At 43.8% G+C, this 13,878-nt stretch overlaps 1 protein-coding gene across 3 annotated transcripts in view; it reads right to left on the bottom strand.

Moving 5' to 3' along the window:
• The window catches only part of MRPS22 (mitochondrial ribosomal protein S22), a 225,452-nt gene that overhangs the window by 103,383 nt on the left and 108,191 nt on the right, over positions 1-13,878 (bottom strand). For 2 of the 3 annotated variants that reach the window (XM_021069535.1, XM_021069533.1), the window contains one exon: positions 5,736-5,802. In XM_021069535.1, coding sequence (XP_020925194.1) covers positions 5,736-5,802 — 67 coding nt within the window. Of the gene's footprint in view, positions 1-5,735; positions 5,803-6,199; positions 6,293-13,878 lie in introns of those variants that run through there. The other variant, XM_021069534.1, reaches the window with a different exon arrangement.

Genomic DNA, 13,878 nt, shown 5'->3' with positions numbered 1-13,878 from the left:
CCTATAGTCCTTCCAAATCCCCACTGTCTTTTACATAGGCTGATGTAGATGATGAAGGTGAGTATTCTATGGACCATTTCTGCTCCTTTTTAATAATCTTGCACAGGTGTAGCTTGTCTTAGCTTATAATGTACTTCTTGTTTTTTTCTCTCTGGAGCTTCAATAAATCTCCTAAGACATCAATACTGTATGCTTTGAAGATATTTTCCAATACTTTCTCCTAGAAAAAGAAGAGCAAACTAAACCCAAAACAAGCAGAAGGCAATAAAGACTACAGTGGAAATAAATGAAGTAGAGAATAGAAAAATAGAGAAAATCAGCAATCTAAAAGTTATTTTTTGACAAGATCAACAAAAACGGCCAAGGAAAAAGAGAAGGCTCAAATAACTAAAATCAGAAATGAGAGAGGAGGGAGTTCCTGTCATGGCTCAGTCAGTGCTAACGAACTTGACTAGTATCCCTGAGGACACAGGTTCGATCCTTGGCCTTGATCGGTGGGTCAAAGGATCTGGTGTTGCCGTGAGCTGTGGTGTAGGTCACAGACACGGCATGGATCCCGCATTTCTATGGCTGTGGCATAGGCCAGCAGCTGTAGCTCTGATTCGCCCCCTAGCCTGGGAACTTCCATACACCGCAGGTGCGGCCCTACAAGGAGACAAAACAAATAAATAAATAGGATTTAAAAAAAAAAAAAGAAATGACAGATGAGATGTCATTACTAACCATACAGAAATAAAAAAGACCATAAGGGAATATTACAAATAATTATATGCCAACAAATTAGATAATTTTGTTGAAATAGACAAATTCCTAGAAAGACAAACTGACTCAAGAAGAAATAGAAAATCTGAATATACCTATAATAGGAGAATTTGTAATTTTAAAACTTCCCATAAAGAAAAGCCCAGACTCAGATGTCTTCACTATGAATTCTATCAAACATTTAAGATAATTAATACCAACCTTCACAAACTCTTCCAAAAAACAGAAGAGAACATGTCCCAACTCATTAAGTAAGACCAGAATTAGCTTGATATCAAAAGCAGACAAAGGCATCACAAGAAAGTTACAGATTATTATCTCTTAAGAATGTAGATGCAAAACCCTCAACACTAGCAAACTGAATCCAGCAACATATAAGAGGATTGTGTTCGACAATCAAGTGGGATTTATCACAGGAATGCAAAGTTAGTTCAACGCCTCAAAATCAATTAATGTAATACACCATATTAATATATTAAAGGACAGAAAAATCCACATGATCCACATTATCTGAAAAGACAGAAAAAGCATTTGGTAAAATCCAAAAGGGGAAAAACAGAAAAGGTGTCCCAGGCAGAGGAAACAACATAAATGATGTCACAAGGGAAAAAGTTTAATTTGGTGGGTATATAAAAAGTAAAGGAGATATTTTCAGAAAGGAAATTGGGGAGGCAGTGGTTATCAATCTATGGATAATCTTGAAAGCAAGGTTAAGAGGTCAAGGGTAGCCATGAGGGTCTGGAGCAGAGTTTTGACATAATGCAACTGGCATTCTAGGAAGCTAATCTACAAAAAATTATTCAGTGATAATTTACATACACCAGTGTGACTCCAAGGTAGAGAGTAACAATCACCAAAATTTTCTGAAGGACAAATTTACCCTCGAGGAGGATCTTATATCCTATAAGTATGTATAGGTTTTGAAGCCCTCTTTGGAAAAAGAAAATAAAATTATAAATCAACATAGGTATAAAAATGAATATATATTTAAAATGGCAAAAGAAATTGCAATATGTCCATGGGTACTCCAAACCATTCAATACAAGTCAGAGTGGAAAGAAGTAGGAATCTTAATCAATGCAGTTATTATATATGACTTATGCAAACTGTACAAACCCATAGGACCATACAAACACATTGTACAGGCTTCGGAAGGATCCCCACAAATGAAGCGCCCTGAAGCTTGAACTGCCTCTGTCTTGTGGTGAATTTGCCCATGAGTGTGCTGGAGCCAATGTGTATGGGCTCATGAGAACCAGTTATTAACACCTCTTGCCAACTGATGTTCAGTGACGTCATGTTGGGAGTTTGTGATCAGCCTTGGTGGGAGTATTTACACCAGAGAAATTGGCAAATGCTACAAATGAGAGCTTCTCCCCTTCCCCAGAAAGTGGCTGTTAAACATTTGCCAGCACACCACTAAATCCAATTCTTTTTATAGCTAATGTATAAATCCAGTTCTAGTCCTTGGCACAAAGTCCCTAACATTGGCTATCACAGCTGGACTATTTAGAGGTCAAAGTCGTTAGCCTCAGTATCAAATCAGGAGAGATCTCTCTAGGGCAATGATCTCAGAGCGTTCCATCTGTGCACCAACCATCCTCTCCACTGTAGCTCCTTCACTTCTCTGTCCCTCACCCACCACAAACCCCAAGGCATCCCTGTCTACATGTGAGATGAGAACATTTCAGACCAGAAATGTGACCTTTTTCTAGGGCCAGTAGAAACAAGAAGATAGGATCACAGAGGAGGAAGACTCTCTACACTACTGGCCTTGGAGTCCTTCAAGATAATGACCCTAAGGAGCCCCTCATTCCAATGTTATGGATGAGAGGACGGGGTCCATACTCCCTTCCCTTTGTTCCCCAGAGTTCACAGGATTTGAATCTCTCCATAATCTCCCTCCCTCTCCAAAGAGAGGGGCCTCAAGTTTTAGTGGGCCTCCATACAGCTAGCCTTCTCCACCCTTTCTCTGGACATGCACACCTATTTCACAGATAGGGAAACTGAGGCTCAGAAATCAGGAGTCATACCAAGTCCTGTCTGACTCCAATATCCATGCCCTTTCCACTCTACTATGTTGCTTCTTCAATAGGTGTGGATTCTATTTCCTGCCAGCAGACAGCCAGATCCCTATGCTGCATGCATCCCAACCTTCTCACAGGGTCCAGAATGCACAGATTTCCTGGGGGTAGCCACCAACAGCTTTAGGGAACAAGTGGGAGGGCAGACAGGATAAAAACAAGGAAGAGAAAGAACTGGGTATGGACAGGGCAGCATCCAGGGATTATAGCCTGAAGACATAAGCAAACGGTACTCAGTGAGCCATACATGGTTCCTGCCCATCTCCGGGGATGCTGACATCTAGGCGTGTGCAGCATTCATCAGCCAGCTTCATGACTGTCTGTGAGCACACCTGCCCAGGCTCCACATGAGGATGCTTTGAGAATAAGCACTCCATACTAGCAGTGGTTTAGGGACTGTGATTTGAGCCTGAAAATTTAGGTTTGAATCCTGGCTCTGCTACCAACTATCCATAGGACTAAGGTGAAGTCAGCTAGCCTCTCTGAGGTTCAGTTTCCCTCCCTGTAAATGGAGACAGTGAAAGTGCCCACCTCATGGGTTATCAGGGGTATAAAGGGCAGATAATGCATGTCAAGTGTTTAGTACCTGTCATATAGGAATCATATACAGTGGTTATTACTATTATTGCCCAGAAAAATGCTTGCTGGCTGAAAGAAGGGCAGTTATCTAGTGAGCAGGGAAGAGAGGCCAGCTCACTCAAGGCAGATAGTGTCATCAAGTCGTTTTGAATTTGAGGTCATAGCATGTAAGTTCAAAAGCCCAGCTCAGGCTGGGCAAATTACTTAACCCCTCTGTGCTTCAGTTTCCTCATCCGTAGAATGAGGACAATAACAGTACCTAATTAATAAGACAGAAAGATAGGTAAGTATAGACAGGAATAGAGAAGACTGATTTTTTTAAGGATTAGGTAAATTAATATTTGTAAAGAAATGAGACCAGTGCCTGGCACATTTCAAGTGCTATTCAGTATGAGCTATTGCCACTATCCAGGTGTCAGCCTCAGGCTGTTGGCCGAGAGGATACTGGGCTCCAGGACTGAATTATTCCAAGAGCTTTGTCCCAGTCCCAGTTCCCCATGCAGAAGGTCTCCCACAGCTGCTGGACCTCTGTCATCCACACCACTGGCCCTACCACTCACCCTGCTCAGATTTCCAATTATTTGCCCTGTTTTGAATTCAAGTGGGATATTAACCATGAGTCTGGCTTTATTAATGGCGGTGTCTTTAGTGTTATCAACTTTCTCACTCACTCCTCGCTCTCACTCCAAGAAACTGTTTCCTTTAATTAAGCCCTGCACTAAGTGCCTAGCAGGTGATATGAGTCTGGAGAGGGCTTTGTTCTGGGACTTCGGCACTTTCTCATGGGCTGGAGGCTGGAGAGACAGTGCACTGCTGCCTTTGAAGTCTGACATCTATCCCCACAATCAGAGGAGTGGGGCCCAAAAGGCAGGAGTCGGGCTCTCTCTGCAGCCTGCCTCCCTTATATCTGCAGAGTGGGGGTGGGGTACAGGGGAGTGTCTTCGCCTCCACTCCCAGTGCTGTGACACTTGGCATCTACCAAAGATTGAAGGGGTCACCCCCAGCAGACAGGAGGTTCCATTTTGCAGAATTACAGGGTGACAACAGCCGTAGATAACCAAAAGGAAGCGAGGCATAGAGAAAGGAGCCCGAACTTTGCATCATCCAGCCTGAGATGGAATCCTGGCCCTGATGTACCTTGACAAGTTACTGAAGCTTACTAAGCCTCAACTGCCTCCTCTATAAAATGGGGTAACGGACTCTTTCTCTTGGGAGATGGCATATGGGAGCAATCTTCAATGTTAACTCTGATACTGTTAGGATCTTGCTGTGCAACAAGCTTGCCGTCTGAAGGACAACCCTTGTTCCCAGCCTCCGTGCCATGTGTGGCCATCAGCACCTGTCTGCTTCTCCTGACCACCAAGACAGAATTAATCCTACTCTTCTCTGCGAATGTTTCTGTACCTTGTCATGAATGGATGCATGTATACATAACCACATTCATCCCACACTATGAAATGATGGTGGACATGTTTGTTTTCCTAGCTATGGCCTGCTTTTTATTCTATCTCTGGCAACTGAGTGAAGAGGGAGAGGGCTCAGTAAATAGTGGGCACTTTGGTGACTAAACCAGGTGAGTTCAGCCTAATTTACTAGACGGTAAGCCATCACCATAGTAGCCAAGCAGCTCCTCTCACCTGGGTGAGACATACTTGAACTTGGTTCAAGGCTTTAAGCCTTTCTAAGTGCCATGAGAAAAGTGGGAGCCATGGCAGCTGACTTATTGTTGAGAGACAACCCAAAGGTTGAGTGCAAAGTCCTCAGCATGGGAATACCAAGCAAATGTCACAAAATTGGTGTTGATGCCACAAAGGCCTTAGATGATGAAGCTGTGATAAACATGACTGGCTTATGAAGACAAGCATTGGCACCTGTGCCCCATCTCATCATGTGGTTGGAAAGCCCCATCATCTTCAGCTGGTCCCAAGTACCCACATGTGTCCCCAGACAACCATTAATTATTCCACCTCACCTCCCGGCTGAGGAGGCCGCTATAGCAGGAAGAGAGACAGCCAGGCGATCTCCCTCAGGTGCTGAACAGCAGCTTTGGGGCTTCCTTCCCAGAAGTCTGGGGCAAGGAGCCTCAATGCTCCTCCCCTTGACTGTCCTGGCACTGTTGTCAAGTTCACCATTCAACTTGTCACCCTCCCCAGGGGCCTTTCTTATCTCCCCCATGAAGCCCTGACTACCCTCATGTCTCCTGCCTGCTCCTGCATCAAGGGCTGCCAGAGCCCTGTGGTTGGAGTGATTCCGCACAGTACCACTTCTTCCTCTGAGCCCCTGGCTGCAGTTTGCCGTTGCTTCTCTTACCTTTCCTCCAAGGTTGTGGACTCCTCTGGGCTGGGTCTGCTCTGATTTTTCTCTGTGTTCCCAGTACCTAGAGGAAGAGCCAACACAGAGCACGCAATCAGGAAAAGTCTAAAACACTGACTTCAGTCACAGAATTACATCTAAAAATATTTTTTGGAGGGACTGACAGCCTCTAAATTTCATTCAATTCTAGGAGCGCCTACTTGTCATCCTGGACACAGTCCTATGCCTACTGTGTAAGTCAGAACTATAGGTCACTGTAAAAGACTTGAGACCCAACTCAAACTGGCTGAGACAAATGAAAGGGGGAAGGATACTGGTTTAAAGTGTGCGTAAGTCACCCATGGCTAGATTCAAATGTTTGTTTGCAGACCTAGGAATTTCTCTGAGTTCCTCATCTCCATTTCCTATGTACTGGCTTCATTTTCAGAGAAGCTTCCCCTACGAAGTAAATGAACAGCTACCAAGAATTCCAGCTTCTGATTCTCCCAGTTTAACAATTCCAGGGAACTCGCTGCTCTCCTGGAAGCCCAAGTAGCCATCCAAAGAGATCTCTCATTGGCCTGGTGTGGGTCACGTGCCCAACCCCGAACAAATCACTGCAGCTGATGGGAGTGGTACTCTGATTGGCCAGATTTGGGTCACATGCCCACCTCTGATGCCTAGGGCTGGGTGGAGCCTGGACTGAAACTAGAGGGGTAATTTCCCCAAGGGGAATCAGGATGCTCTTTCCAGGAGAGCGGATGTTGGTCAGGCAAAAGCAATTAATACTCACCCAGAGTGCCTCCATTAAATAAGGCAAGAAAAGTAACAAATCTGGATTGCAAAGGAACTTCCAACAACCTTCAGGAGACAGCACACCAAGTAAAAACAATCCAATAGCAAAAATCTCAATAAGAGTCAGCTCTACTTAATGGAAACCCAATTGTGTCACAGGCCCTTCAAACTGTCAAAGCTGAAGAGAGTTTAGAGCAGTCTGAAAGGCTGGCGCAGTTGAGGAAGGCTTCCTGGAGGGGGAGGTAGGGTTTAATGAACTGGCAGGCCCAAGATAAAAAGGGGAAAGTGTAGCCTGTGAAGTCATACCAGGGCACAGAGCTGCCCCACAGGACTGTGCTGGGGGTGGGGGTGGGGGTGGAGGGCAGGAGAGCCTCGCCCCTCCAAAGGGCTAGGCTCCACCCACAGGACCCGAGCCAGCAAGATCAAAATCTAATTTACTCATTAGGCGTGTTTCTTCTGTACAAATCAAATCATGGGCTATTTTTCCACATCGTAAATATTGTTTTAAACTCTTGCTCATAGGCAATTAGATTACAAGCATCGCCTGGTGAGCTATACGCCAGCGTATTTGGCGGGCCTCTGGCTGCTTTGCGAGCATTTTCCTTTTGAAATGTTTCCCAATGATTTTAAGGGTCTTTGAAATCCTCTCCCTAGTGATGCGTGAGGGCTCTTGTCTGTGGCCATTAATCTCCATAACGGCCCAAGAGAGACTCATCTGTGTTCATTCCAAACGGCTTTGCTGAGCTCCACAGCCCTCCTTCTTCCTCCCTAGGGTTTGTGTGACCCTTCACCAGTCAGCTCCACTCACCCACCCACCGCCTCTGTCTTTGTGTTAATGAAAAACCCGGGTAAGGTGCACACCTGAGCACCAGCCCTCAGGAGACCTGCATTCCAGCGCCAAGAGCTTCACTCATTTTGAGCAAGTTGTTCCACCTGCCTTCCCTGGGTCTCAGGGTGACCTCTGCAGAAGTGGGTTCATAACTGTCTAACCCAAGTGACACCTATTCTCCTTTGCTGACCTTTCTGGACCCTCCTGAGCTTTCACAGCTGATTAGAAAGATGTGTTCCTGCTTCTCTCCGCATCCTCCCTTCCCTTTCAGGTCAGCACCTAGCCCTTTTACATGCCCTTCACCTCCGCTCACCTTAGGCCCTGACCTGGGGTAGGAGTTCTTTCCTTGAGATCCCTATAACCCCAGCCTAATCTGGCTGAGCCCCAGGGTCACCTCCTCCAGAAGTGTTGCATGACAGCCTTGCCCCTCAATCACCTCTTTTCTGGACTTCCACCATATACAACACAGTTTAGTCCCTTATGATAATAAGAGTTATGAGCACCTTTTACTGAGCACCTATTGTGTGCCAGGCACTATGGCTCTATATGCTATTCCTTTTCAGTCCCCTCAAGAGTCCTGCACTGTATGTGTTTTTATTCCTATTTTACAGATGCGGAAACTGAGGCTCAGAGAGGTGAAATGACATCTCAAGATCAAGATTTGTAATGGCCAAGCCAGAATTTTCCTCTTAAGAAGAATAATTTTGTATTGACCCTCTGCTGCGTCAGGCAGGGGCTGCACCTCATTTAATTTTCACAAAAGCCCCCCCCCATGAAATAGGTAGTGCCACCCTCAATTTATAGAGGAGAAAGCAAAGGCCCAGAGAAGTGGCATCTCCCACCCACAGCTTCCTAGCTGACACGTGGAGTGAGGTTCAAAGTCACTGCTGATTCCATAGACCTCCTCCTACCCTTCCCTCCAACCACCCACAGGCCTAGAGGTATAGATGCCCTGTCCCCAGAACAGCTCCTCCTCCCAAGACATCGACCCACCTTCCCTGGGTTGATGAGATAGTAAGCCTGCTCTGAGCTGCAGGGACGATGGAGGAAAGGGGCACCAACATCCTGGAAGTTGCACACTAGTGAGCAGGCCTGGGACTGGAGTCCTGATCTAGGGCTCCCCAGCCCTTGCACTGAACAGAGGGACAGGGACCATGGTGTCTACAATAATATCTGTCCCCAGGGAGTGATGTCAGCCTAGTCCTGAGAGGGAAAGTAGACTGGACTTTTGGGGGCTTCATGAATTGTGAAATCAATAAAGGGCCTCCCTGCCCACCTATTCCAGCAGTGCTTGGGTCTCCTGCATCCCTGGCAGGGCCCCTTTGTGCACCTGAGGTCATGAGAAGACCTACTTGGAGCACAGGAAGCCTCCTCCCAAGGGTCTGACTCTGACCATCATGTTTATCCCTTCCTACTGTTGCTTTCCCTAAGTTGAGCTTTGACTCCACCAAAGGGTGCTGTCAGAAGCCTCATCATGAAACTTGCTTGTGTCGCTGATGGAGGATGTTGTTGCTGAAGGCAACACAGATCTCATTGCATCTCATCCTCATGATGCTGACTTTCAACAGTCCTAAACCTGATCATATTTCCCTTTTTGCTTTGGTTGCTAGGAAACTCAGTCAATGTTCATCTCTCTCTCTCAGTGATTTTGTGGGACATTATTTTCTGTTCCTTCATGATTTCCCCCTTAACCCCAATTTCATCATCTATTCTTATTAAATTCTTTGGATTTAATATAGTTCTGTACAAACCTCAAATCTAACATTTTCCTGCTGTGTGACCTGCAGAAAGTTAAGCAACCTCTCTAAGCCTCTGCTTCCTAGATGCTAAAGTGAGGAGAGGGATACACAGCTCCATAGCACTAGTATAAAGTTTAAATACAAAAGTACCGAGGAATCTCGATACTGTTTTCCACAGTGGTTGCACCAATCCCCCCCAGCAGTGTAATAGGGTTCCTTTTTATCCACACCCTCTCCAGTACTTATTGTTTGTAGACATTTTGATGATGGCAATTCTAGCTGGTGTAAGGTGGTATCTCAGAGTGGTTTTGATTTGCATTTCTCTAATAATGAGTGATGTTGAACATCTTTTCTTTTTTTTTTTTTTTTTTAGTCTTTTTTGTCTTTTGTTGTTGTTGTTGTTGTTGCTATTTCTTGGGCCGCTCCCGCGGCATATGGAGGTTCCCAGGCTAGGGGTCCAATTGGAGCTGTAGCCACCGGCCTACGCCAGAGCCACAGCAATGCAGGATCCGAGCCGCGTCTGCAACCTACACCACAGCTGACGGCAACGCCGGATCGTTAACCCACTGAGCAAGGGCAGGGACCAAACCCGCAACCTCATGGTTCCTAGTAGGATTCGTTAACCACTGCGCCACGACGGGAACTCCTTTTTTTTTTTTTTTTTTGAACATCTTTTCATGTGTTTTTTGGCAATCTGTAAGTCTTCTGTGGAGAATTGTCTGTTTAGATCTTCTGCCCATTTTTGGATGGGGCTATTTGTTTTTTCGTCTTTTTGTTTTTGTTTTTGTTTTTGTTTTTGTTTTTTTTTTTTTGGTATTGAGCTATAGGAGGTGTTTATAAATTTTGGAGAAGAATCCCTTGTCAGTCAATTCATTTGCAAAGATTTTTCTCCCATTCTGTGGGTTGTCTTTTTGTTTTCTTTAGGGTTTTATTTGCTGTGCAGAAACTTTTAATTAAGTCCCATTTGTTTCTTTTTGTTTTTACTGTCATTACTCTAAGAGGTGGATCTGAGAAGGTGTTGCTGTTGTTTATGTCGGAGAGTGTTTGGCCTATGTTTTCTTCTGAGTTTTATAGTGTCTGGCCTTATAGTTAGGTCTTTAATCCATTTCGAGGTTATTTTTGTGTATGGTGTGAGGGAATGTTCTAATTTCATTCTTTTCCATGTGGCTGTCCAGTTTTCCCAGCACCACTTATTGAAGTGGATGTCTTTTCTCCATTGTATATTCTTGCCTCCATTGTCATAGATTAGTTGATTGTAGGTGCGTAGGTTTAATTCTGGGCTTTCTATCCTGTTCCACTGAGCTATATTTCCGTCTTTGTGCCAGTACCATATGGTTTTGATGACTGTTGCTTTGTAGTATAGTCTGAGGTCCGGGAGCCTGATTCCTCCAGCTCCATTTTTCTTTTTCAGGATGTCTTTGGCTATTCTGGGTCTTTTGTGCTTCCTAACAAACTTTAAAATATTTTGTTCAAGTTCTGTGAAGAATGTCTTTGGTAATTTGATAGGGATTGCATTGAATCTGTAGATTGCCTTGGGTAGTATAGTCATTTTGACAAAATTGACTCTTCCAATCCAAGAGCATGGGATGTCTTTCCATCTATTTGTGTCATCTTTGATTTCTTTCATTAGTGTCTTATAGTTTTCAGAGTACAGGTCTTTTGTCTCTAAAAATAGAACTACCATTTGATCCAGCAATCCCACTCCTGGGCATCTATCCAGAGAAAACAAGGACTCGCAAATACACATGTACTCCAATGTTCATTGCAGCACTATTTGCAATAGCCAAGACATGGAAACAACTTAAATGTCCATTGACAGAGGAGGGGATAAAGAAGATGTGGTACATATACACAGTGGATATTACTCAGCCATTAAAAGGAATGAAATACTGGCATTTTAAGCAATATGATGGACCTAGAAATTATCATGCTAAGTGAAGTCAGTCAGACAATGAGACACCAACATCAAATGCTTTCACTGACATGTGGAATCTGAAAAAAGGACACAATGAACTTCTTTGCAGAACAGATGCTGACTCACAGACATTGAAAAACTTATGATTTCCAAAGGAGAGAGGTTGGGGGTAGGAGGAGGCACTGGGGTTGTGGGATGGAAATCCTATAAAACTGGATTGTGATGATCATTGTACAACTACAAATGTAATAAATTCATTGAGCAATAAAATATATATATATAAATTTAAACACTGGAAAAAATACAATAAAATTCCTAGAGGAAAACACGGTCAGAACACTCTTTCTTTCTTGACCGCATTTGTGGCATATGGAAGTTTCCAGGCTAGGGGTCAAATTGGAGCTGCAGCTGCCTGTTTATGCCACAGCCAAGGCAGCCAGATCCGAGCTGTGTCTGTGACCTACACCATGGCTCATTGCAATGCTGAATCCTTCAACCCACTGAGCAAGGCCAGGGATCGAACCTGCATTGTCATGAATGCTAGTCAGGTTCTTAACTAGCTGAGCCACAATGGGAACTCCAGGCAGAACACTTTGACATAAATCACAGAAATATCTTTTTGGATCCACCTCTCAGAATGACAAAAATAAAAACAAACAAACAAACAAACAAACAAAAAAACCCAAATGGGACCTAATTAAACTTAAAATCTTCTGCACAGTAAAGGAAACCATTAAAAACACACACACACACACACACACACCAAAAGACAACCCACAGAATGGGAGAAAATATTTGCAAACAAAGCAACTGACAAGGGATTTTTTGTTGTTGTTGTCTTTTTTTGCCATTTCTTGGGCCGCTTCCATGGCATATGGAGGTTCCCAGGCTAGGGGTCGAATTGGAGCTGTAGCCACCGGCCTACACCAGAACCACAGCAACGCAGGATCCGAGCCTCATCTGCAACCTACGCCACAGCTCATGGCAATGCCGGATCCTTAACCCACTGAGCAAGGCTAGGGATGGAACCAGCAACCTCATGGTTCCTAGTCAGATTCGTTAACCACTGCGACACAACAGGAACTCCGACAAGGGATTAATCTTCAAAATACAGAGACAGCTCATACATCTAAATATCAAAACAAACAAACAAACAACCCAATCAAAAATGGTCAGAAGATCTAACTATTGGGCATTTCTCCAAAGAAGTCAGACAGATGGCCAAAAAGCACATGAAAAGATGTTCAACATTGGTAATTATTAGAGAAATGCAAATCAAAACTACAAAGAGGTATCACTTCACACATGTCAGAATGGTCATCATCGAAAAGTCTATACAGAGTAAATGCTGGAGAGGGTGTGGAGGAAAGGGACCCCCTTGTACACTGTTGGTGGGAATGTAAATTGGTGCAACCATTGTGGAAAACAGTATGAAGGTTCCTTAAAGAACTAAATATAAGAACTACCATATGACCCAGCAATCCCATTCCTGGGCAAATATCTGGAGAAAACCATAATTCAAAAAGATACATGCACCCAATGTTCATCACAGCACTATTTACAACAGCCAAGACATGGAATCAACCTAAATATCCATTGATAGAGGAATGGATAAAAAAGATGTGATGTATACAAAATGAAATATTATTCAACCATAAAAAAGAATTAAATAATGCTATCTGTAGCAACATGGATGGGCCTAGAAATTATCATACTAAGTCAAGTCAGGCAGAGAAAGACAAATACCATGTGAGATCACTAATATGTGGAATATAACAAAGAATGATACAGGGGAACTTGTTAACAAAACAGAATCAAACTCATAGATTTCAAAAGCATGCTTAAAGTTACCAAATGAAAACATTGGGGAGGAGGGATAAAATGGGAAGTTGGGATTGACATATACATGCTGCTATATATGGAATGAATGAGTAGCAAGGACCTACTGCATAGCACATGGAAATCTAATCAATACTCTGTAGTGAACTATATGGGGAAAGAATATGAAAAGGAATAGATATATTTATACGTATAACTGAGTCACAGTGCTGTACACCTGAAATTAACACAATACTGTAAATCAACTATACTTCAATAAAACTTATTTTTTTAAAAAAGAATACAGGCCAAACACAGCATAGATATGATTCATAATCATTAGCTGTTAATATTTACATTATAGGGACAAACAAACAAAATTAGATGAAGATATAGTTGCTGGTTTGGGAAGCATTCTCCTTGTATGTTCTCTTTGGTCACAAAAATCAGGAGCTAAGAGTGGTTAGAATTTAAGGTGAGATTTAGCCCACACTGAAAATCACTCCACTGCACAGCTGGCCTCTCCTCACCCATATGCTTCACTGTGTGGCTCCCACATGAACCTTCTGAAGGAGGCAAGAGCCCAGAGAAGGGCTGGACAGAGATGGGGAATGACAGTGCTCCTTCCCTATGATGTTCTCAAGATTTGAACCCTGAGTTTTAATTGCTGGGCAATCCTTTAGAGGAGGTGATCTTAAGAGAAAATCATCTAGGGAGGGGAGACAGGTCTGTGGGGGAGATGCAGGCATCCCAGAGCTCCCAGCTCCGTTTCTCTCCAATAAGAATCAGAAAACCATCAGAACTGGAAGGTATTGCCTAGAGAGCATCTAATCCAACTGCCTTATTTTGGGCATAAGAAATGTAGCCTAGAGAGGAAAAGGGGTTGGACTATGGTCACACAGCCATGTAAGGGTCTCCATGCCTGTTCCATGACCCCAGCCAAGACCCCTCTCTTCAACTTCAGACTCATCTCCAACTTCCCACCCAACACCTCCAGTTGGGTGCCTCAAATTTAGCACATATGAAGCTGAAATCTTGATCTTCCCCCAAAGAAAAGTCTGATTC

Source organism: Sus scrofa, chromosome 13 (genome assembly GCF_000003025.6).
Source record: "Sus scrofa isolate TJ Tabasco breed Duroc chromosome 13, Sscrofa11.1, whole genome shotgun sequence".
Taxonomy (NCBI): Eukaryota; Metazoa; Chordata; class Mammalia; order Artiodactyla; family Suidae; genus Sus; species Sus scrofa.
The sequence above is the reverse complement of the archived record's forward strand: the minus strand, read 5'-3'. Positions and strand labels throughout refer to the sequence as shown.